The 26,874-nt window shown below is 31.5% G+C and overlaps 2 protein-coding genes across 2 annotated transcripts; one reads left to right on the top strand and one right to left on the bottom strand.

Moving 5' to 3' along the window:
- Window positions 1–46: 46 nt before the first annotated feature.
- On the bottom strand, window positions 47–19,968 carry LOC139480995 (general transcription factor IIF subunit 1-like). The gene is made up of 13 exons (XM_071264002.1): window positions 19,818–19,968; window positions 17,439–17,488; window positions 16,329–16,401; window positions 15,659–15,870; window positions 13,665–13,835; window positions 12,994–13,126; window positions 11,958–12,039; window positions 8,679–8,829; window positions 7,392–7,549; window positions 6,165–6,253; window positions 2,395–2,467; window positions 1,639–1,717; window positions 47–845 (listed from the first exon to the last, which is right to left on the bottom strand). The coding sequence occupies exons 1-13, from the start codon at window positions 19,845–19,847 to the stop codon at window positions 641–643; spliced, it is 1,506 nt and encodes a 501-aa protein (XP_071120103.1). The 5' UTR covers window positions 19,848–19,968; the 3' UTR covers window positions 47–640.
- Window positions 19,969–20,099: 131 nt separating this feature from the next.
- LOC139481002 (uncharacterized) lies at window positions 20,100–24,516 on the top strand. The gene is made up of 5 exons (XM_071264016.1): window positions 20,100–20,224; window positions 20,898–20,932; window positions 21,283–21,357; window positions 23,433–23,589; window positions 24,010–24,516. Exons 1-5 carry the CDS (start codon window positions 20,158–20,160, stop codon window positions 24,495–24,497), a joined length of 822 nt encoding a protein of 273 aa, XP_071120117.1. The 5' UTR covers window positions 20,100–20,157; the 3' UTR covers window positions 24,498–24,516.
- Window positions 24,517–26,874: the final 2,358 nt, after the last annotated feature.

The raw sequence follows: 26,874 nt of genomic DNA on the forward strand, positions 1-26,874 counted from the left end.
CCATCAGAAGGCATTAATAATTCATGGATGAGTACAAAACAATTAGTAGACAAATAAAAATTTATTCAACATAAAATATCTTAATACATAAAATACATGAATAGATTTTTATCAGTTTTCATTGTAAAATGCTTTTACTTTTACAAAAGTGACCAAATGAGTTTTTTTACAACATTCATATGGAATGGTCATGTAAACAAAATATAATGACAGAGCAACTCATTGTACCCTTGATGACAGAGCAACTCATTGTACCCTTGCAACACACAATTTAACATCCTGTTTTTTTCCCCTGTATATAAGCAGGTTTCTGACTCTTATTTATGCAAATTTTATAGAATGAAAAAAAAAAATAGAAAATAAATCAGGCATTGAAAATCTGAAAAAAATTACATGTTTTCAGATCTGACAATCAATTGAAAAATAGAGCATTACATATATGTATTTTTGCAATTCATTATTTAACTATTGTTCTTCCTTGAATGCTTCCAGTATGACAGTTCTTTTGCCATTTTCTTCTTCTTTGTATTATTTCAAGTCCGCAGTGATTTTTAAAAAACCTCTGTAGCTATGATTACTGCATCAAATGCTGCCATATTCAGACTTAACAATACAATAAACAATTATACATCCTGTGTATTCATGAAGATTTTAATGACAGATACATAGCTTTGTTTATAATCTTTTTGTCCGGATTGATTTTCTTTAACAACTGAGCTATAGTAGATGTCATTTGTTCTTTTGATATATTCAGTTTCTTCGACTTGAATTTTTGAACCAATTCTTTTGGTGTCATAGGTTTCCTCATAAGGTACCGACGTATTGCACTTTCTGTAATTCCTTCCCTGAAAAGAAAAGATGACAATTTGTTTATTTGTATAGCAGAAAGCAAATACTAACAGTAAAAAAAACGTGGTTAAATGCCATGACAAAACTTATTTAGCATAACTACAAATTCTTTAATGTTATTTGTCAGTTAGAATTTCTTTTTCTGGTTAACACTTTAATTAACTATGTTGTCTTAAGTAAGGTAGTAATTTTTTTTAAAACATGAAATTTTAGTTTAAATTATTGCTTTTAAAATGAAGTGTTTCTATTTATGCTTCAAATTTCTAAAATACTTTGTGAGAAATATACTGCAAGCTCAAATATGTTCTCTTGAAGTTATAAAGGGAGATAAGATCAGTATGTCAAAAGATCAATAAATTTAGATTATCTCCCATGGAAACTAATTTAAAACTACTTATTGTAATTTCACATATATTTTATTGAAATAACATGTTTTAATAAAAATCAAGCTTTCATAATAGCGATAAGAGATTTTAAACTTCTTATAGGACTGTAACTGTGCTTTATTTTATCCCCTTACATTGATAAGACTTTACTGTGGTTTTCTACAGCAGTATGTAGAATGTCTGACAATTTTAACATTTTAGTTTGATAAAAAAAATTGCCTCTGAGTCAGAATTTCGCATAGGTGTAGAGAAACACTCACAATCAAGAAACCATTATACCAAAAGCTTGGCTGTAGACCAAAGTCCTTATTGTTTGTTGGGATATCATAGTTTTTATTCTGTTTCAAGGTCACTAAAATTATATCCTATGTATAATTATAAATTGTTATTATCAACTACATACTTAGAACCTCCTACACTAGGACTGTCTGTTCTCATTTTCTTTGATGATGATGCTTCTCCTTCTAGTTTTCTCTTCATTGCTGAAATACAAAATCATGCTTTGTATTTTAATCATAAATTTAGCCAAACATATTCAACATATATTTTTTTCTTTCAAAACCATACTATACAGAAAGCATGAGTCACTTTAAAATTTGCATTTAGAGAATTTACTTTTGTATGTTAAATCACAAGCACTTGTCTCAGAAAAAAAATTTCCTATATACCTTTATATAACACAAGGTACTTAACTCGCGATTTAGAAAAATGTCAGGCGGTTACGAAATTCCGTTATATGCCGATTTCTCCACTGTTGACCCCACTAAAACTTGTTATTTCTTAAATCTAAATCGATTTATCTTCACAATGGTGTATCTCATGTCTACTTTTGTTGTCGGAATCATCCGTAGCAATCCTATCCAATTGCAAGTATGTATACCCCAATGAAGTTACAAAAAGAAGCATTCAATTCTTAAATAAATATGAATCAAAACTTTGTATAGTTTGACCTTTTTGTAAGAAATATGAAATTTATGCTACTTTCAAATCTTAAAATTTCGATGAATTTTCTTTAAAAATGAAAGTCCATCAGATTTACCATTTAACATATTTGTTTTCTATTTTTACACAAAATGTACATGATATATTGTAACATATCAATTTTTAGGCCATACAAGGTTCTAAGTGCAACCTTCCAATAGTGTTATATTTTACTTACATTTCTTATCTTCAGTTTCCATTGAGCTAGGTGTATCAGATCTCGGCACTGGTGAATTTCTTTTAGCCTCTTGCTGAAAGTGAAATATATCTATTTTAATATCTTCTAATATTAAACCAATTTCTTAGTACATTAAAGAAATTGATTGAATATTTGTATGTGACATACAACAAAAGTTAACCAGATGCTCCGCAGGGCGTAGCTTTATACGACCGCAGAGGTTGAACCCTGAACGGTTGGGGCAAGTATGGACACAACATTCAAGCTGGATTCAGCTCTAAATTTGGATTGTGATTAAATAGTTGACACAGCATAGGTTTCTGACACAGAATGAATGTGTTCTAATGAACTTAAAATTTTTGTTTTCTCTTAGAGCAATTCACTATGCTGTTGAATATTAATCCTCTCAAAAAAATGTTTGAAGAAATTTTCTTTTTTATTTATGAAATTTCAAATGAGAAAAATTGAACCCAATTTTTTTAATCACATCCCCCTTTCCCTTATTCCAAAACTAATCTCAATTAAAATTTCTAATGGAGTTTGCAACAATAACTACTCATTTAAATACATCATAAAATATTAAGATGTAAAAAAACTGCTTGTTATCACTGAATGGTAAAGATTATTTTAATTTATCAGTTGGTAGTAAAAAGTGAATATACATTGTATATTGTATATAACAAAGATTTAAGTTGATTCTGGACAAAGAAAGACAACTCCAATTAAAAAAAAATCTTACTATTGCACAATATTTTGCAATTAGATATTTCTTCTTACTATTCTGGACAAAGAAAGATAACTCTAATTAAAAAAAATTTTGCTATTTCACAATATTGTGCAATTAGATATTTCTTGCCATTGCGCAATACTGTGCAATTGAAAAGACTTGCTATTGCACAATACTTAATATAATAATTTTAGATCCTGATTTGGACCAACTTGAAAACTGGGCCCATAATAAAAAATTTAAGTACATTTTTGGATTCAGCATATCAAAGAACCCCAAGATTTCAATTTTTGTTAAAATCAGACTAAGTTTAATTTTGGACCCTTTGGACTTTAGTGTAGACCAATTTGAAAACAGGACCAAAAATGAAGAATCTACATACACAGTTAGATTTGGTATATCAAAGAACCCCACTTATTCAATTTTTGCTGAAATCAATCAAAGTTTAATTTTGGACCCCGATTTGGACCCACTTGAAAACTGGGCCAATAATCAAGAATCTAAGTACATTTTTAGATTCAGCATATCAAAGAACCTAACTGATTCATTTTTTGTCAAAATCAAAGTAAGTTTAATTTTGGACCCTTTGGACCTTAATGTAGACCAATTTGAAAACAGGACCAAAAGTTAAGAATCTACATACACAGTCATGACAGTTAGATTCGGCATATCAAAGAACCCCAATTATTCAATTTTGATGAAATCAAACAAAGTTTAATTTTGGACCCTTTGGGCCCCTTATTCTGTTGGGACCAAAACTCCCAAAATCAATACCAACCTTCCTTTTATGGTCATAAACCTTGTGTTTAAATTTCATAGATTTCTATTTACTTATACTAACGTTATGGTGCGAAAACCAAGAAAAATGCTTATTTGGGTCCCTTTTTGGCCCCTAATTCCTAAACTGTTGGGACCTAAACTCCCAAAATCAATACCAACCTTCCTTTTGTAGTCATTAACATTGTGTTTAAATTTCATTGATTTCTATTTACTTAAACTAAAGTTATTGTGCGAAAACCAAGAATAATGCTTATTTGGGCCCTTTTTTGGCCCCTAATTCCTAAACTGTTGAAACCAAAACTCCCAAAATCAATCCCAACCGTTCTTTTGTGATCATAAACCTTGTGTCAAAATTTCATAGATTTCTATTAACTTAAACTAAAGTTATAGTTCAAAAACCAAGAAAATGCTTATTTGGGCCCTTTTTGGCCCTTAATTCCTAAAATGTTGGGACCAAAACTCCCAAAATCAATACCAACCTTCCTATTGTGGTCATAAACCTTGTGTTAAAATTTCATAGATTTCCATTCACTTTTACTAAAGTTAGAGTGCGAAAACTAAAAGTATTCGGACGACGACGACGACGCCAACGTGATACCAATATACGACGAAAATGTTTTCAAATTTTGCGGTCGTATAAAAACCAAAGGAATCTCAACTTAAACAACCAGGTGCTCCGCAGGGGGGCAGCTTTATAAGACTGCAGAGGTCGAACCCTGAACAGTTGGGGGGGGGGGGAAATTATGGACACAACATTCAAGCTTGATACAGCTCTGAATTTGGGTTGTAATCAAATTTTTGACATACTATGAGTTTCTGACACAAAACAAATGTCAAAATCTTACAAATCTATTGCGCTAATTGTGCAATTAAAGATTTCTTCTTCAAACTTTTAAAAAATTTCAGAAATTTTGGAGGAAAAAAATTGAAAACTACTACCCCCCTTATTTTTGCAATTAGTCCAAAACCTGACATTTCTTTATACCTAATTTACAAGTAGTTTAAGGGAGGTAAATCTGAACATACCCAACATTGTATGTTAAAGGTTTGTGAATTACCTGCTTTACACTGCTTTTAAATTGTCTTAATTGTCCATTGACCAGAAAAACCTAGTTTATCCCCGTTTATGGCCCTTTTGCACCTAATTCTGAAACATTTTGAGCAATAACCCCCAAAGTCGATACTGACCACCCCTTCATGGTATGGAAAAACCAAGGGTGACTGGGGAATAGAAATATGGTCACTTGGTCTTCTCCCGACCGGCAGTAAAACACTTGCCGAAGTGGGTGTTCGCTTGGCTGTGCAGGATGTATTAAGTTTGCAGTCACGTCCGGTCAGAATGGGGACGTTAAATCTGATGTCTTGTGTAAAGAGAGTACCTTGTTCTTTGCACATTAAGAACCCTTACAACAACTCTTTGAGGGCCCGTAGGTGGCCTGTTGTAAGGCAAAATTTCTGTCCCTATCCAGTATACCCTCATTTTCCAGTGGCGTTCGAAATTTCCCAGACCATCATCCCTGATGACCTCTATTATGACAAGACCTACCTATTGTATTTATTGTGAACTTGTTCTCGTCCTGAATATGCATTAAATATTTGCCACTGGACGTTAAGCAACCAACAATCAATCAATCAATGGTATGGAAACTTGCGATATAATTTCAGAGAGATTCATACACTTAAACACAAGTTATTGTTTGAAAACTACAAAAATGCCTTTGGGCCCCCTATTTGGCCCCTAATTTACAAACTGTTGGGACATAACCCCCAAAATCAATCCCAACCTTCCTTTAGTGGTATTGAACTACAAGTAAAAATCTATAGAGATCCATTCACTAAAACAAAAGTTATTGTCTGGAAACTAAATACGTCCTCGTACCACCACCACGCGGACGTCGACAGGATACCATTATATGACGCAAAAATATTTTGCGGTCATATAAAACTAAAATTCATTTTCTAAAAAGCAGATGAAAATAATAATACACTAGAACACACCCCAACATCCCAGTCTGTGACTGAATTAAAGTACCTATGCCTTAATAATCTGATCTCGTCATGCTAATATATAAGGTGCACATTTTCCTGTGCTTCCAAAATCTTTCTATTTAAACCCATTTTATAAATTCAATGATTTTAACTTTATCACTGAATCAGTCACAAAATTAAAGTAAGAACTTGTGAAGAAATATATTTTTTACCAACTGCAAAACATGCTAGTTTTTGTCTCTTAATTTAAGCATACATTTTGAGTCATACATACCTGTAAAAATATTGCTGATGCGAGACCTTCGTCTTTTTCTATATCAGAATCTTCACCTGAACTAGAACTGCTACTTTCATCTTCATCACCTTAAAATAATTGTTATGGTTCACTGGATATGAATTATTAATAACGATCAAAATTAAAACCGCATTCAATTTCTGACATTCTGCATGCTATGTATTGATGAACACAATATCACATTATTTACTCTGTGGACTACAATTCTAACAGAAATATTTGTTTTTTCCTAAAAATTTGAACAATAAAATTTTGAATATTTTGAATAAATAAAAAGAACGATTTATTGGTCACACAATCATCTTTAACTAGATTAAGGCCAAACGTAACAAAAAATCAATAATTCTGATGATCATTTTTATTTTGTATTGCTTATTCAATTTCTATAGAATAAAGAATGAAAATCCATTTACAATATTCATTGATATTTTTCCTTAATTGTTATGGAGTTAAGTTTTTGGTTAAACTTCAAAAAGACAAAAGAAACACCACTTGATATTTTCTATAACACCATTTTATATCTAGACGACATAATCTATCTAAATAATCCAGATTTTTCTAAACATACTAATGAAATTTATCTATCTGGTCTAAATTTACAAAGTCAAAAATTTAAACAGAGACTTTTAATATATGCCTTAATAATTGAATTTAACCTGAATGTCTTCATACTAATATACAGACATCATAAATTCAAACTTTAATTTTAAAACAACTAAAAAAAATTATTATTTGGAGATGTAGTTTCCATCAAATTTGATTTTTCAATTTGAACATGACAACAAAGTTTCTTTAATAAAAGTGTTAGGCATTTCTAAATATCAAGTATTTCTGCATTGTTCATGTACCTGTATAAAATTAACATTCACAGTGTAGTATGGTATGATTTCTATATATACTAGCAGTTTAAACACTTTGTGCTCACTTTCATTACTTTTACAGTGTTTTTTAGTATTGTTTTACTTGATAGCTTTAATACCAATATAATAAAGCTAAATGCTTTTTTGAAATGATTTTAATTGCATGTTTTTTATGTGCCTTGTGTTTTTGAGTTTTTAAGTCTTGACGAGCCATGATATTTGTGTCTTATGGATTGTTGTTTTTTCAGTGAGGTATACATACATATCTTTTTATTCATTAAAAGATTAGTAGAAGCGCAAATTATTGTCAGCCAGAAAACTCAAAACTTCCAAGAAATGAGCAAACCTTTCTTTGCTTTTTCTTCTTTTTCTTTATTCTCTTCTTTCTTTTCTTCTTCCTCACTCTCTTCTTCATCAGAACCAATCAATTTTCTAAGTCCTTTTTCTTCATCAACACCTTTCTCTTCATATTTATCCTTTTTAGCCCCTTCTTCTTCAGAGGAGCTGAAAACAAATTTCAATGGAAGAAAACAAATGAAAGAATTGTTGGATTGTTGTTATTTTTGTATTAAAGACTAAGGCCTGATTATTTTTTACTTTCAAACGTATTTATTTCTAAAAGCCTAGTAAGTATAGTGCAAGCTCATTCAACTTCATTAAAAAGTATATGATTTTACACTTGCGATATTTAAATTTATCAAATTTAACAATGAGACATTTTTATTGTACTTCTATATATTTGAAATTAATTATCAAAGATAAGAAATATAGCTCTTTCTATTGATGGAGACCTTAAAGTAATATGAAATGAGTGACTTGTGAAAAATAATGTTTATCCAATTCTTGAACCAATGCATGTAGTTATCATGAACTTAGTCTTCTGTGCACAATTTTATAAATTTTTCGGCAACCATATTGTATAATTGTCAAAAAAAAGTTTCTCTCAGTCTGTTATGATGTGAAAATATGGCAGCTAATTAATTGTCGTGTTTTGAAGACATGGCTTACCGATTGTCACCTTATAGTAAACAATCAACAAAGAAGCATGGATTTTGAGCCTGTGTATAACATGTACAATAAGATAATAGTTTATTTCAATGACAGATCCAAGCGTATTACAATCACTGGATTTTTACGAGAAATGTCATACTTAGGTCACCCTGTGTTCAATGCATATGGCAAACATCTGTGAATTGTTAACTGGAAGCAAAATTTTTTTTTTAAATGTACATTTCTTCTCAATTTGGCCAAACTATAGAATTTTCTTGAGAAAAAAGTATACATAAGTTTTATAATAAAAACTAGACATTTAGTTATGAAAAACATATGCCTCATTTTTTTTTTTTTATTTGAAGTTTCATATGACTTTAAACAATGCTCAGCAAGGTTGTTCATTTTTTTTTAACACAACTTAACGGTTTTCTCTTATTTCTTGCTTGTAGTACTGTTTAAACAGCCTCCACTACAAAGCAATTTGACTTTAAAAGAAAAAAATGTGGATCATAAATCCCTGAATTTAGAACTGCATTCACATAGTTTACTTGAGAATAAAAAGGACCATAGCCCTAGCAAAAGTTGCTAAAATAGTCTACATGTTTTAATAATGCTATGTACTTCCAAAGTTCATTTTTACCTTCCAGAATCAGATATATAGTCAACTTCTTTGTCATCGTAATCTCCCTCATCACTTTCCTCTATAGCCTCATCATCAGAATTATGTTTAGCTGTTCTCTTCTTCTTTATTTTCTTTGCTAACTTTTTACCCTTTTTCTTCTTTTTAGAATCTGTAATGAAGTTCAAAATGAATATCAAATTTAGACACTTAATATACTATGTAAGTCAAATTTCGTCAAAAACTCGTGATGGCGTCCGTAAAATTTACAAAGGGATGATTTTAACTTCACCATTTGGAACTCTTGGTTTTATAGCTTCCTTGTGAGCAGCAACCCTCTATCAAGAAAATCATGATAGGAAATGCAAGCACAGGAATATCGTATCAGTTGGGAGATATATACCTAGTCAGGTGCTGCTGGAATGTTGCTACTTAGAAATGGAAAGTTCACAATTAGAAAGCTGAAATCATCTTTTTTGTTGTAAAGTTTTGTTTTCAACCGACCCTCATTGTCAATTTCTAGATGTAAGTTATGAGGCCGACTTAAATGTATCTGTAGTATCCTTTATCTTTAGTTCGATGGGATAGATGCTTTCCACATAGTCACAAAATTTTGAATTATTTAGTGAAAGAATATCATCTATATAGCGGAAAGTAAAGTTAAAGGATATCACTAACTTCTCATCTTTCTTCCAAAGAAGTTCCTGTATGAAGTCAGCCTCATTATAATAAACAAGAGTGCACACGCTGAAATGTCTCGCCTTCTATACTAATCATTGATATTATGTTGATAGTCCTAAGTATAAAGCTAAGCTTTATAACAATTGTCACATAAACTTAACATTAACCAAGATAACTAAACATAGACCAATAAACCTTCAAAATGAGGTCAAGGTCAGATGAACCATGCCAGGCAGACATGTACAGCTAACAATGCTTCTATACAACATATATAGTTGACCGATTACTTATAGTTTAAGAAAAATAGACCAAAACACAAAACCTTAACACTGTGCAATGAACCGTGAAAATGAGGTCACGGTCAAATAAAACCTGTGCGACTAACATAAAGATCATAAAATATTTCCATACACCAAATACAGTTGACCTATGGCATATAGTATTAGATAAAAAGACCAAAACTCAAAAACTTAACTTTGACCACTGAACCTTGAAAATGAGGTCAAGGTCACATGACATCTGCCCGTTAGACATGTACACCTTACAATCGTTCAATACAACAAATATAGTAGACCTATTGCATATAGTATGAGAAAAACAGACCAAAACACAAAAATTTAACTTTGACCACTGAACCATGAAAATGAGGTCAAAGTCACATGACATCTGCCCGATAGACATGTACACCTTACAATCGTTCCATACAACAAATATAGTAGACCTATTGCATATAGTATGAGAAAAACAGACCAAAACACAAAAATTTAACTTTGACCACTGAACCATGAAAATGAGGTCAAGGTCACATGACATCTGCCCGATAGACATGTACACCTTACAATCGTTCCATACAACAAATATAGTAGACCTATTGCATATAGTATGAGAAAAACAGAACAAAACGCAAAAATTTAACTATAACCACTGAACCATGAAAATGAGGTCAAGGTCAGATGACACCTGCCAGTTGGAGATGTACACCTTACAGTCCTTCCATACACTGAATATACTAGCCCTATTGCTTATAGTATCTGAGATATGGACTTGACCACCAAAACTTAACCTTGTTCACTGATCCATGAAATGAGGTCGAGGTCAAGTGAAAACTGTCTGACAGACATGAGGACCTTGCAAGGTACGCACATATCAAATATAGTTATCCTATTACTTATAATAAGAGAGAATTCAACATTACAAAAAATTTGAACTTTTTTTTCAAGTGGTCACTGAACCATGAAAATGAGGTCAAGGACATTGGACATGTGACTGACGGAAACTTCGTAACATGAGGCATCTATATACAAAGTATGAAGCATCCAGGTCTTCCACCTTCTAAAATATAAAGCTTTTAAGAAGTTAGCTAACACCGCCGCCGCCGCCGCCGGATCACTATCCCTATGTCAAGCTTTCTGCAACAAAAGTTGCAGGCTCGACAAAAAAACAAGTCGGCAAGAAGAGGGGCACAATTTGTTCCCATTGGAATGCTGACAGTCTGTTGAAAAACACTTCCTCCGAACGTAACAAATATGTTGTCAATCAAGAAATCAAGCCTCTTGATAATGTTAGTTTCAGAGAATTTTTTGTTTGAATCAGAGTGATCCTTTACAAAGTAGGATTTATCCCTCCCTAAGACAAGATACTTGTATCTACATTGGCCATTCTTTTTTATGAAATAAAGCAATACCAACTCTTTCAATTTGTCTTTAAGTTTGGAATGTGGAATACTTGTGTAAAGTGTAGAAAAGTCAAATGTTTTAATACTATTACAAGATGAAAGAGAGTTAGATTGTATGTACTCTAAAAGATCTTTGGAATTTTTAAGTATCCACATCTGATTCAAGCCACCTCAAGAATAGGCAGTTTCACAATAACTTTGAAGCCCGTCTTTGATTGCTGATAAAATAGATGTTAATAATTTAGAAAGCGGTTTCGTGGAACACTTGGAAGACCCAGCAATATACCGTTGTTTGTAAGGACACTTATCTGTTATAAACAGCAAATTTGTAAAAATTGATATTCACGTAAACATAGAAGTGCTGACTACTGGGCTGGTGATACCCTTGCATTAATTTGAGTTTTGTGGAAATAAGCATTGTGTATACATTTCATAACATTTGGTTGAGGCAAACTTAAGTTAAAGAACAGAAACGGAAAAATCCAGCAATTTTCCCATTTGTAAAGGGATATAACTCTAGAACGGTAAAAGTGACCCCACCAGTTTTTGATTTTGATCTGAATTTTGTGGCAATAAGCATTGTGTTTAAGTTTACAAACATTTGGTTGAGGCAAAAGTAAGTTAGAGACAGGAAACAAAAAATAAGCAACTTTTCCATTTATAAAGGGACATAACTCTAGAACAGTAACAGTGATGCCTCCAATTTTCCATTTTGATGTGTGTTTTGAGGTAATAGGCATGGTGTATAAGATTCATTACATTTGTCTGTGGCAAACTAAAGTTAGTGAACAGAAATTAATTTCGGGACGTAAACTGATGTAGGGACGGACAAGGGTAAAACTTAATTCACCCTCCACTACAGTGGGGGCATAAAAATCCTCAAACAAGTTTTCAGTACAGTAAAGATAAGCATGTTTTAAGTTTATTGAAAGATAATATCAAACCTTCATCGCCATCTTCCTCGTCATTGTCATCATCATCTTCATCATCTGATAAATCCAACCATTCATCTATATCTGTTAACACCTGAAATATACAATATATCAAACCATTCATCTATATCTGTTAACACCTGAAATATACCTCAAACCATTCATCTATATCTGTTAACACCTGAAATATACAATATATCAAACCATTCATCTATATCTGTTAACACCTGAAATATTAAATATATCAAACTATTCATCTATACCTGTTAACATCTGAAATATACAGCAAACAATTCATCTATATCTGTTAACACCTGAAATATACAATATATCAAACCATTCATCTATATCTGTTAACACCTGAAATATACAATATATCAAACCATTCATCTATATCTGTTAACACCTGAAATATACATCAAACCATTCATTTATATCTGTTAACACCTGAAATATACAGCAAACCATTAATCTATATCTGTTAACACCTGAAATATACAATATATCAAACCATTCATCTATATCTGTTATTACCTGAAATATTCATTATATCAAACCATTCATCTATATCTGTTATTACCTGAAATATACAATATATCAAACCATTCATCTATATCTGTTAACACCTGAAATACACAGTGTCTGATATATCAAATCATTCATCTATATCTGTTAACACCTGAAATACACAATATATCAAACCATTCATCTATATCTGTTAACACCTGAAATACACAATATATCAAACCATTCATCTATATCTGTTAACACCTGAAATACACAATATATCAAACCATTCATCTATATCTGTTAACACCTGATACAGTGTCAGATATATCGAACTTTTCACCTTTATCTATTAACTTTTGAAGTGAATAATGGTATTTTAAAAATCTAAACATCTTTTCACTAAAAGAAATAAAGGTTTAGTTCCATATAAAAATCAGACTGTACAGAAATAAATGATTTTATATCCTCTGCAACTTTGTTGGGAGTAGGAAAAACATGTAATAAGATAGTAATTGAACAGCAATAAACAACATCTTACTAAATCTTTACTGCTTTTCTTTGAAGTCTTCACTTTGAGATTCTTCTCCTCTTCGTCAACTTTATCAAGATCTTCATCATTTCTACATCTCTTCCGTACCATGATGGAAAAATAATTCAATGTCTTATCTCGTCTACAAAGAAACAATTCAATGGCTTACTTTGTCTCAAAACACTTGGCGTTAATCAAACACTAATAACAAAAATAACAATTGATGCATGATAAAATTAAAATGATAGGTTGCTATTTCGCACCACAATAATGCAAAAAGATATCTCATTGTATCTTGATGATAGTGTAGTATCTTTGTATATTGATGATAGTGTAGTATCTAACAAAATACAAATACCTATGACAGTGTATATATGCTATCTTGACTTGAATTGTAATTATGGTAACCATAAAATCTTTTAAACATGTAAAGTCACTGCAACCAAAATGATAGTACCGGTAATAATCTAAATGGTTTGAATAAAAACTTTGTGATTTCATTTTTGAATTACTTGAAAAACTTATTAATAAAATATAATATGTCCATTAGACATGTACACATTCATGCAACCAAATATCCAGTGTCCATGTTTAAACCTGATATGGATTGAAAGTACAGGCAGACAAGAAAATATCTTAAAAAGTGTCAAAGGAAACGTTAAAATGAATATGTTTATTACCTGCTGAACTCCTCTTCGGCTTCCTCTGAGTTGAGGTACTTGTATCTTATCATTGGAGAAAAGTTATACCATTCTTCTACAGGGAAAGCTTCAAATGCTCCATCAGAACATTGGGTAAATATGTAATATGATGTATTCTCTGTTATAGTTCCTTCTCTCACACCTTTGTATCTGTTGTAAATGTAAATTACCTGGGGATCATAAACTTGTCAAAAACATAAAGACAGGTAAATTTATAGTATTTTAAGGCAAAAATATTTGTTACACTTTCAAATTTTAAGTGACGAAATTGATTTGAAATACTTTCGTCAATGCGAAAATCATTTCTTAAATTATGAAGTGACAAGCGCTAGCAAAATCGCTGCATATATATAATATAACTAAATACATACCAGTGTTCTCCCCAGGATTTTTTTAAGGCGCAAAATTCAAGGGCGCGTAACTCTTTTTTTAGAGTGAACTTTTGTGATCTGAAGCAATCAGTCATTAATCCATGACATGCAATATGAATTATAATGCTTTGTGTTATGTGTTTGATAATGCAGAGTATTTAATAATGAATTACAAGAATATACATATATATATGAAATAAATTGAAGTTATTTATAAGTCAAAATATAAATATTCATCTCTGTACTCTCTGCTCCTTCTAGGGATAATGTTTTAAGATAGTGTTATTTTGTTGGACAGTCTGTTCCTTAATTTTGTCTTTATCCTCTGTAGGGTTAAAAAAAAAACTCTCACATTAACTTTTGCTTATACCCCCTTTAACATTTGTAAGCCATGAAAACTCAGTCAGCCACTTGTCATTGAAACCAGAAACATGGTGCTTGCTGTTATCACTTGCTAAAACTTTAGTTAGGTTGGGATTAGGAGAAGCAATGACATCTGCTTATACTGACAGTGAAGAGGAAGGTGTATTCCCCTTTTCATTAGAAGTCATTAGGCTGAAAAAAAAACTTCTACTTCCATCATCTGCCTTTTGTTATTTGCAGAGAACATGTTCATTCAAAATTAATAAAATCGAATATGGTTAAGTTATTTGATCATATTTTGTATACAACTTTTTAAAACAAAAATATGTTAATGAACACCTGACAAGTTTCCGTAGTTTTACATTACGCTTCCGTGTGTGTTATTGTTAAAACCTATCTCTGGCAGGTAGATATAAACGAAACTTTGCAAGTTTTCTTTTAAAGTTAAGACCATTGAAATTATCAACTAGTGACATTATATAAACGCTGCAGCAATTCCGTAGCCGTGTTGATTGTCGCATTTCCCGACGAACGGAATTTTACGATCGATGTTCAATGATCATTTTATTTCTAAAAACATGAGAGTTTGAGACAATTTACCTTGCAAGTAACATTTTATCACTTTATATTAAAATAAATCACTTCTCTTTATCTAATAATCTTTAATCAAAGTTTATTTTATTTTTTTCAATTACAAATACTCTCATTCATAATTTTCATCGTAAATATCTTTAGCAATGTGTATTCAAATTTATCACGTGTATTCATCACGTTCATTGGTCGTGTTAAAATAGATTCTTCCTCTCGACCAATGAAAAAATTCGTTATTTAAATGGTCAAGTGATTACACACACAATGCGTAAATACAATGTATTTGCAATCTATTTCTTCAATTTCTGCACTGAAGTTTTTATTTTTTTTAATTTTCTTCTACAAATATCCATCTTCTTGATGATCATGTACGCTATCACATGATAACATAGTCCGATAAGGCTGAGATAAGCGTGGCTCAGGTAAAACTTATTATCAGTTATTGCGTAACACTGACTGACCTCTCAGCGGTGATCAGCAACTTGACAATTTTAACCAACATTTATAATGAAAATGTGAAAATTAACACGCTGCGGGATCAAGTATTAAGGGACAGAGGACAATTAAGACGCTGCGGGATCTTCGAAAATATTATGAAGGCGCTGCGGCACCGCAGCGTCATATCGGCCTGGGGAGAACACTGCATACCTTTTCGTTTCTTTATTTTTCCCAATCTTTAGAAGCCATGGCTGATCACTTGGATTATAATTTTTCATCATGATTCCATACTTCTTTTTTCTGGCTATTTCTTTCTGTTCTCTGCCAAACTCACTACCAGCCCCAAACTTAGGCATCTGACCTATATCATTAGCTGTTTTGTACTCTTTGAAGTTATTTTCCCTCTCCATTCTGACCGGTGTCTATTACAAAAAAATATGTTTTCATTTATTTTTTTAATTTATCATAAAGTAATGATTACAGTGCCAAGGAGCTGAGTAGTCATTTTTTACAATGATGGATTAAAAACAAATACAAACATAAACAAGTATTATGAACTAATATATCATTCCTAGTACAGTAGGAGTACTAACTTTGGTAAACTGGTAAATTATTAGATCCAAGTAATAGTTTATAAAAATGAATAGTATACATAACATTAATATAATAAAAGTTAGCAGCTGTGGTATGATTGCCAATGAGACAACTATCCACCTCTTTAGTTGAAGTTAATGTTAGCAATTATAGGCAACCTTACGGCCTTCCACAATGAGGAAAACCCATACCTTATAGTTGTGGGTTCAGTATAGCATGGTGCTATTTAAATCATGATAATTGATGATAACATTAGAATAAAATCAATTGAATCTTAATTTCTTACCTCGCTAAGTTTTACAAAGTCCAACTCATTGCCAGAGGAAAACTTCATCATCTTGTAAATCTTCCTATGGTCTCTACAATTCATAAAATATATACAATTACATTAATGCACAGAATATAAGACATCAGACTGAAGAGTTCATACATGTAGATTATTTTTTTAAGGTTTGTGTGGGTTTTTTTTAGGTTAGTGTGGTTTTTTTTAGGTTTTTGTGTTTTTGCTTTTGGGTACCAAAGGTGTATATTATCTTAATAAGGTGTTATGGTATCCATTTGACGTAGCTCTGTCCTTATACATTCTGTCATCATGGTCAATGTGTTATTGTTCTATGATAATATTTGTATTCTTGTTTAAGTAAGGAATATGAGAGTTGTCCAGTCATTTGATGTGTTTGAGCTTTTGAATTTGCCATTTAATTAGGAACTTTCCATTTTGAATTTTACTGGACTCAGTAGTTTTTGTGATTTTACTTTTTTTATGATAGAAACAAGTCGAAATAAACTTGGAATTACTTAATGTACCATTCATTCACTGACCTCAACATTTGTTACAAATGATTTGTGACAGTAAATATTGCCTATATAATGTTCATCTTTAAGTCATATTTACACATTACCTGGACAGCCATGACAACATTAAGGTTGATCATTTCAATATATTTCACTGGAGGTCACTAAATCTAACCAATATATACATGATATATATATAAGAAGCAATTTGCTAGTGAAATCCAACAAGATTGAAAATGGAAATGGAGGGAATTTGTCAAGGCAACAACAACCCCGACAAAGAACAGAAAATGCATATGATTTTTAATATTTGGTTTGATCAGAACAGGTTACTTTAACAATCCTGTTCATGCTGTTGCATCAAATGGACTAGATGATTTTTGTCCAATGCATTTTATATACTAAGATAGAAATATAACTGGATTGAATTAATTTTTGAATCTACAATATACCAATTTTCTTGGATGGAGAAAAGATTATTTGAGCACTTAACTTTGTGGTTCATCAATCCCAACAAAATCCATAAAAATTGGTACTCCATGAGTTATATTGTCCCAAGTTAGTAACAAAATTTTTGGTTCCTCTAGCATAAACAACTTACTTGAGAACTCTTACACTGTGTTCTTGTGTGGCACTGCCAGAAGCTGCAGCCTATAAAAGTAACAAAAGTATCATGAGATTACAGAAGTATAATTGATTCATATAATCTGTATATATGTGTGTGAGTAAACTTTAAAATACAATGCTTGCTGAATGAACATTTTTTCTTTTGGGAAAAACACTAGTCACTAGTCAGAAGATTATATATTCTGATGTCTACATCTACATCTACATGGGTAATACGTAAACAGTCAGTTGACTCATCATACACATAATTAAGTTAAAATTAAAGTTGTGTCATCAAAAAGTGCTCTTTTAAAATCATATGTTCAGCATGTTCAGGTGTTTAACATATATATACATGTGCCAGTGCAGATAAAAACATGTGTGTGCTGATTTACAGATCTGTGTGATATGAGTTTGGTCTTGACTAATAGGCTAGGTGGTAGTTCATTACAGTTTGTGATGGTTCTTACGAAGAACCTATGCTTTCTTTTTTTCAGAACATGATCCTAATCTGACAAATTCTCTTTGATGGAGCAGAGGTGTCATTCTTGCTGGTGTCATCAAGCATTCTGGAATTGGGATTGCAATAAATTGGTGGATTATTTTGTGAAAAGGGAGTAAACATGATGTTTATCGTCCCTTATGTAGTTGTGGTAGTTTTATAAGGTCCTCTAATATATGGGTCTCGAGTATACTCATGCTGATGAATCTGGCTGCTCTCCTTTGCCTTTGGATCATTTCTAGTTGCATTGACATACATCTTATGGCTAATCCTGCTTGAACTGTTGACGTCATTACAGCAAACACATTTCCATTGATCTGTCAGATATTTTCTATTGTGACGTCAAAACTTTACGGGAACTATTGCGATGTCCAGTAACACAGTAGATCCAACATGCCTATTGTGCTAGGGTAGGCCAGAAACAATAGATTATTTTCTTATGGAATGTCCAGTTCTGCATGAAATCTGTGCACCTTATCTGCATAATATGTAGTATTGATGTGTGCATGAAATGTACCCATAGTACGTCACCCTAGACACTAACTTTATATTGGATCCAAGTAGCTTTATCTGTGACTGTGGTTGCAAGTGTAAATGTACTGATGCTTGCTACACTATAAAATACATAATGAGGAAGCTTTGCTTTGCTCTACACAGACTACAAACTTGTATGATCAAAAAAGCGTAAGGGTCTTTAACAGTAACCAACACTCATCCCACAAGGCATACCTCATATGTCTTTTTATGTTTATAACCATTTCTATTTGTCATTGTGCAAATTAAAGTACTCCTTCGAAGATAGGATTTTCTATACCAGAGAATGGCGGACAAATAGTGATAAGATGTATTGTTGTATGTGTTTTTGGAGATGTGGGTCCCAGACATTGCTAGCATATTCTAGTGTTGGTCATATATATCTAACGCTTTATATTACATGTAGGACGAAGTCCCCTATTACGGTAGAAAAATCAATAAAAAAAAGAAGAAAAAAAAAAAAATTCGAGAAAATTTCCCGAATTTTTTAGTATATACTACATTTACTAATGAACTCAAAATCGTTAAATTTTTTTCAGACTTTTTTAAATCCCCGCATTTGCGCAGAAATTTATTTCCTTTTTCCAGTCTTGTATGCATGAGACTTTGACTAAAATATATATTTATCAGTAAAGTAAAATAAAGGATTGGAACTCAAATACCAATAGGGCTCTTCACGGTTAGTTCGGCCATATTGGATAGGGGGCAGATTTTTTAGAAGGAGGTGGAAATGGTATGAAAGTGTGGGAAATCCTATGTGTGTTTCCAAGCAACAGCTCTGTTTTAATGATGTTTTCCCGTATTTTTCACACCATTTTTACCTCTATTATGAAAATCTGCCCCCTATCCAATATGGCCGAACTAACCGTGAAGAGCCCTATTCATTTTTAATAATCGTTTTATCATTTTATATGAAAAAAACGTTACCTGATGAAAGCGTTTCTTTTGTTTACATTGAATATGACGTCATAACTTAAATAACGTCACACTTAAATCCCTAACAACTGAACCAAAATCGAAAACATTACGGTATTTCCGTTTCTTTTATCAACATATTTGAATTAAAATAATAATTCATAGACTTCGTCCCCATTTACAGGTAATGCCTGCCTCATATTATTCGTTTGACATTTACCAAGATTCAGTCGTATAAAGCCTAAAGTTGTATTTGCCTTTGTACTTGTACTGATATTTTCCGATGTCATGGATGTGGTAATCTGGTAATTTCATGATAAAGTCAAGGATTTGTATACTATACAAATCCTCGATAAAGTGTTTGATAGCTGATGTGAGGACTTGTATTGTATCATCTTATATAATGTGTCAAATTAATCTTACCACCTGTGGCTGACTGATTGGCGTTGCCATCAAAATGTGGTTTTAGTTATATAGGCTATTTTCTAACTCGTAAAATAAAAAAATAAAAAAATTATAAGTTTTCGGTAAAATTTTCAACGCCGTTTTTATAGTAATGTTTTCGGATTTATATTATTCTCAAATGGACAGTTCGTGAAGAGTTATTTCAAAGGAAAAGAGAAAAGGCTGATAAAGGATCACTTTTATCTATTAAAAGAAGTAAACAGCTATCAAGACACTTCAGTTGCAATGACTTTTTAAAATACGAAAACAATTAAAGCAAGAAAATTATCATTGACCAAAAAGAGAAAATAACACAAGAATGGCCAGAAATGAGGAGAAACAACTTGGGAGGTTAAATAGGTTATTGTTGAAGCAACAAAAAGATGGTACTGACTTTAATATCAACTTAAGTTGCAGTCAAATAACAATTTTTAACAAGTTATATAAAAAGGGCCAGGCATAGTAAAATATAAAATTGTTCTATATTTATATCAGAGACATATATGTGTATATATGTCTCTGATTATATTTCTTATAGTTATATACACCTGAAGATCTGTGAAAGCAGTGAAAGTACTTGTAAAAGTAATGAATTGTTTTATATTATACTTATGTATACAAGTCACATTACTTGCAGATCTGTGAAAGCTGTGAAAGTACTAGTAAAAGTGATGAATTTAAACTGTTATTATCTTTTATTAATTTTCTATTATCATGATTATATAACATATTAAAATTCTTCTGGTTATTCCAGGCACTTTCTGTACTAAGTATAGAAAGTCCATGGTTATTCATTACTGAGTGACACATTTTAGATATTCTTCTTTTTGTTTAAAGAAACTATATATACAGTTCTGCCAACTTTTCATGAAGCAAATGCGTGAGATTTAATGACCAAAATTGAAAAGATCAAAGAGAAAAAACAATAGTTCAAAGGAAAATGCAGCCAAAAAAGCATGAACATGCGTGAGACTTGGCAGCCCTGTATTATATGTTTAAAATGTCTGCACCACCTTGCCATTTGGGTCTTTGATTCATTTGATTTAATTTATATTTCAGAACAGCAGAAGAAAAATCCCAAAAGACCTAGATTGGTATGTTGTTAGGTTTTTTTTTGTTATATTCATTGTGTTTAACAAATTAAATCAACACTTGATAAATTCTGTGTCTTTGAAGCTATTTTTAGAATTTATGTTCATGAATCAGGAATGTTCAAACAAACATTTGAAAGCCAGGAATGAGTGAATACTTACGGTCAACTGTGCCTTAGGGAGATGGATTCTTGTTCTTAATTTATGAAAATGAAATTTTAATTAAGTATGTTCAACATGATGTATTATGTTTCCAGGTGAATAAGGGAATTATATACCTATTCCTGCTTCTTTTTCCTTTAAAAGAGAATCTGTATTTATCAATAAAGGAAATCTACTTCTTATTATAACAGGATGAAATCAATACAGCTGAAGACATCAGATACTGGATACCAAGTATTAAAGATGATATTGACTTTTGTTTGAAGGTAGTTTCTTTTACTTTGTCACAGTTTCAATTTTGTTTCTATGTGTAGTTTTCAAATTTTATTTTATATCAGTGAGTCAGCAGTGCCGCAGCACCCCAATAACACTCAAAATAAATGTGTTCAAAATATATCCAGTCTTTAACAATAGATATGTGTCTATACAATATATGTATTAGTTAAAGTCCCAGGAAAAAAAGAAAATTTGTAAAGGAAACAAAAGTAGCTATAAAAACTAGCTTTCAACACTAAGTTGCCAAACAAACAAAAACGTTTCATAAAATAAAGCAACATCTTACTTGAGATAACCACATGAACATTTATTTTACGTGTAATTATGATATTGATATGAAAAAAACTGTATACCGGTACATAAGAAATTGTTCACTTAGTTAGTAAGTAAATAGATTTTAACATGCAAGAACTTGTACATTTTTGTGTAGTATGTGTATATTAAAGAAGTGGTTCATAGGTTCTTGAATTTATACTGATATTACCACAGGTTAACCCTGTATGCCAAAATTGTATCCCTCCCTGTAAAATATTTAGCATATTTATCTGAATATTTTACAAAAAGTGATATGGAGGGGTAAAATATCAACAGTAAATGTCAACCAGTAGTAAAATCAGTTTAAATTCAAGTCCTTATGCATTATTTCTATTATTATAGGAGCAATACAGCAATTCTTTTGGATGGAAGTGCTCTAGATGATGGCAAATATTTGCTGTTCCCTTAATTTAACCCTTTCAACGCTACACAAAAAAATAGAAAAATGGCTGCTGCTGCTGCATTTTTTTTGTGTTCATTCATTAGAACAGTATATTCCTTTTCAGACTGCTGTATCTTTTTTATTATAAGAGATACAGAAAAAGTTATTGCATGAAAAATGCACAGGAGAGTATGAACTGTAATGTTAGGCAGTTATTTCAGTAAAATTTTTATCAGGTTATCTGCATTTTCAGGTAATTAACAGGTAAAAGGTGTAATTTGTTACATTTGTGTTGAATTTTGAATAAAAACTACTTTTCGTCTTCATCTATTTTGTTTTTTTATCTGCCATATAATAAAGAAGACACCAATTGCTCGATTCCGTAGCGTATTGCACCATACACAACGTATTATGTAATCATGGCACAAATCAGTGGCTCCGTCCTCAAAATTTTCAGTCAACCTCCGTTTTCCCCCCTTTTTCTACGTCTCGTAATGATCGATCAAATCATATTTCCCACACGAATTGAATGTAATAAACACATTGAGATAACAAGAAACCTTTTAACTAATCCTCGTCATCAGTTTCGCCATAGAAATGCTGAAATATTTCCATATTTACAGCTTCGTTTCCGATTTCCGCCATTTGCATTTGTCAAAATATTTGTTTTTATTTTCCTTCAATTTTCCTTCTACTGCATGATTTTACAATAAAAATTGTCGGGATTTCAAGCGCAAATGAGACCTTGCATATCCTCGATTCATACAAGGAAAAATTAGAGAGAACCCGAATGAAAACCGAATGGTTTAAGAGTCCTTATGAAAAATCCGTTGTCATCGCGGCATATGCCGCGAATAGCAGTGGCGAACGGCGTATGTCATCGCGGCATATGCCGTGTATAGCGTTGAAAGGGTTAAAAACAACTATCAATATTGATGAAAGAGAAAAAGAAAACAAACTGATTTAATAACATACTAAAGTGATTTATAATAACATACTTAACTTAGAAAAGTTTCATGGGTTTTTAATGAAGTTAAATATTTTCCTTCTTTCATTTAAAAAAATGGCTTTCAACTTATTTTTTCATAGTTTGTTTATATTACTGTGTTTTGACGACTTTCAGTTTCACATTCCTGCATTATAAAAATATTACCTTTTAACTACATCTTCCTTTGATATAACAATTACAAATTTAAATGAAGGAGAGAGAGAGAGAAACTTTAGGATGTGTTATTTTTCTGAGTATTATTTTTTGGATTAATTAAGAATTGTTAAATTAGTCAATAAAATGACTTTCCAATTTTTTACTCAGATGTATTTAAATTTAAAAGAAATGGAAAATATACATTGATTATTTCATTATTTCAGCAATCACAAGTACCATGTTACCCTGAAGCAAAAATTAAAGAATTTAATCTGAAAATTGATCACTTACAAAGACAATACAAAGCATTTGTATGGAAGTTGAGGAAGCTTGATCCCAAAGTAAAGCAAATTCCATGGGTAGAGAGAGGCTATACAACAGGTTGTATGTTAAACCTATGTTATTTTTAACCTGATTTTTGTTATTCCATTTTCATCCAGTGGCATTGATGAAAACTATATTTCAAAACACAAACAAATTCTCAGAGTCTTAGGCATTCTATTATTAAAATCACACACCAAGACAATGTGATTTCTTACGAGTATCCATAACAAAGTAATGTATACTCAATGAATAGCTTAATTTTATTTTTATACAAAAATTGCATTTTGCATAGTCTTTAGGATTCTGAAAATATTGTTATCTTACTAATTTATATAGTTTGTTTCATGCACTTTTATTGTTCTTGAGTTATGTCCCTTTAAATGCAGAAACATCATCTGTGTCCCATGACATATTCCCAATTGTTTTTAATTTGATCACCAATATTTTCTTGTCTGTAACATTCTTCTGTTATTTTAGGACAGAAGAGGAAATTGAATTCGGATGAATCTGTGACTGTTCAAATGGCAATATCACATGAAATGCCATTTTGTCAAATGCCTGGAAAACGTACAAACATGTTATCATCATATGAAGGTTCAGACAGCACATCAATGTCAGCTAGTCAAACAGATTCAGTTAGTGCCAAAACAAATAAAGAGTTAAATGAAACTCCATGTGATCATCAGGAAAGCCAACAATTTTTACCGTTAGAAACACCTATCTTAAACAATGATTCACAGTACAGAAATACATTTGGATACATAGATAACAAGAGTATATACCAAGATGAAACATCTATTGTTAATTTAGAGTTACAAGATCAGCCATTAAATTTTGTGACAACTAAGACACTTAGAGAATGTAGTTCAAAGGATATTCAGAACAAAGTAACTGTCAACATGGGAGATAACTCTCTACAAACATTGCTTCCATATTCAGATTCATCAGATGAGGATGGAGATTAATAAATACTAATTAAATTTTCATGGTTTATACTGTTTTTTTACTGTTTTTGTCTGCTGCATTGTTTTGTTTAGAAATACATGTACATTGACTAAAATTGGTTTGTTTAATGTCAAGTGGTGAATATAATATCATGCATATTTAGGACAATTTAATATTCTATGTAACTAAAAAGAAATGTGCTTGAGATGAAGTAGAACTGGGTATGAATATTTGCATTCTCAAAGGGATATGTTTTGTTTTTTCTAACGTGCTGTTTGATTTCATCAATAGCCAATTATATTTTTTAAAACCAATATATGAGGCCAGTTTAACAACCTTTCTTCAATATAAAAAAGAAGATGCGGTAGGATTGCCAATGAGAGAACTCAACACAAAAGACCAAATAACACAGAAATTAGGTCACAATATGGCCTTTAACAATGAGCAAAGCCCATGCCCCAAAGTCAGCTATAAAACACCCCAAAATGACAAATGTAAAACTAATGGCCTACTAAATTTATCTTCCAAAAAACCCTGAAGAAAACAAATATGTAACACATCAACAAACAACAACCACAGAATTACAGGCTCCTGACTTTGGACAGGCACATACATACAGATTTTTGAGTGGTTAAACATGTTAGTGGGATCCAAACCCTCCACCTAATCTGGGACAGTGGTGTAATGGTACAACATAAGAACGAACTATAAAAATCAGTTGAAAAAAGCTTAACTCATCAGATGGATACAAATGGAAATACATCTAACAACATGAATGTGTCCCAAGTACACAGATGCCCCTTTCCGCACTATCATTTTCTATGTTTAGTGGACACTGAAATTGGGGTAAAAACTCTAATTTGGCCTTAAAATTAGAAAGATCATATTATAGGCAACATGTGTACTAAGTTTCAAGTTGATTGGACTTCAACTTCATAAAAAACTACTCTGACCAAAAACTTTAACCTGAAGCGGGACAGACGGAAGGACGAATTGACACACAGACCAGAAAACATAATGCCCATAAATGGGGCATAAAAACACAGAGTGGAAGTGGCTGGGAACTTGTATATTCCAAGAACAAAAAGACACTTAGTCCTGATCTGAGAGTACTCACACTTGACATAATTTCTATGTAGACTGTTTCTGAACAACATTATCCCTGGTCTGTTGACTATAAATTGCCAAGGTTTTTACTTGGTCAGGTTTTAAAGAAGCTATTCATTGTTTTTTTAGCATTTTTAAATGTCTTTCATCTGATTACATTTTTACTAAGTAACTGAGAAACAGATCTTATCCAAGAACTGTTATATATCATAAGTAGAGGTCAGATGATAGCAGATTTACTGTAGTAATAGTATATGATTGAAGATAGTAACAATTGAGTCAAGTTGGAGTAAATATGCATAAAAGGTGATTCATGGTCTTTGAGACAGCTACCCCGATCTAGAAACAGAAAGAGATCATGAAATTTTGAGTATGAAAAAAATGACAAACTGACTGCCTATCAATATTTGAGTAATATAAACCAGATATAGATTATGTGATATACATCATAACTGAAGTGCTGACAAAAGATGACAATAAACTCAAAATTTTGCAACTTACATCAAAGTTTAGTGACATCATAAAAAATAAACATCTTATGATTAATATACATTGTAGGGAACAAAGATATTTTACCTATGGTCTGAAGTTGAAGACTAGGGCTATATATCTGAAATGTACATTTGAAAGGAACAAAATTTAATGGGATTAAACCATTTTTTTTTATTTTTTGCATAAACATACCACTTTGCAAAATTTAGATAACCATACTAGTAAACTGCATTATAAAAATTCTACTCAGAACAGCTACTAACAGGATGACAACTAACGTAACACTAAAATTGAGAATGGAAATGGGGAATGAGTCAAAGAGACAACAACCCGACCACAGAAAAAACAACAGCAGAAGGCTTCTCATACCTTGTTTGTGGAATGTATCAACTCTGAACCACTCCCTATTTTTATATTAGTATTCCATACTTTAAAACAACTTTATATTTAGTGGTTCCATGGATGGTTACACATAATTTACAAAAAAAAATCTAATTTCATATTTCTTGGATGTCTGCATGCGTAATCGTTGATATGTAAATTGTTGACTAGTAAATAACAGTGTATAATGCAATCAATTTTCCTAATGCTTTAGTTGTTCCTGGCTCGTTGCACAATTTGTGTTCCTATTTTGAAAATATTCTACCTAGCCAGTTCTATGATTTGCTGCGTAAAAGCAATAAATACTGGATTACACATTTCTTCATCGATTTGTCATCTCTAGTTTAAATTTATTACCATTTCATCACTTGTGATGTAAAAACTTACAATATATCAGTTAACAGTATGCATTTATTT

This window comes from Mytilus edulis, chromosome 1 (assembly GCF_963676685.1).
Source record: "Mytilus edulis chromosome 1, xbMytEdul2.2, whole genome shotgun sequence".
Lineage (NCBI taxonomy): Eukaryota > Metazoa > Mollusca > Bivalvia > Mytilida > Mytilidae > Mytilus > Mytilus edulis.

Coding starts and splice junctions, on each gene's coding strand:
- LOC139481002 (XM_071264016.1), top strand. CDS start 20,158: ATGGCCAGAAATGAGGAGAAACAACTTGGGAGGTTAAATAGGTTATTG. Junction 20,933..21,282: donor ATCCCAAAAGACCTAGATTG/GTATGTTGTTAG, acceptor TTATTATAACAG/GATGAAATCAATACAGCTGA. Junction 21,358..23,432: donor ATATTGACTTTTGTTTGAAG/GTAGTTTCTTTT, acceptor TCATTATTTCAG/CAATCACAAGTACCATGTTA.
- LOC139480995 (XM_071264002.1), bottom strand. CDS start 19,847: ATGGCAACGCCAATCAGTCAGCCACAGGTG. Junction 12,040..12,993: donor AGAAAAGCAGTAAAGATTTA/GTAAGATGTTGT, acceptor TGTATATTTCAG/GTGTTAACAGATATAGATGA. Junction 1,718..2,394: donor GGAAACTGAAGATAAGAAAT/GTAAGTAAAATA, acceptor TTTGTATTTCAG/CAATGAAGAGAAAACTAGAA.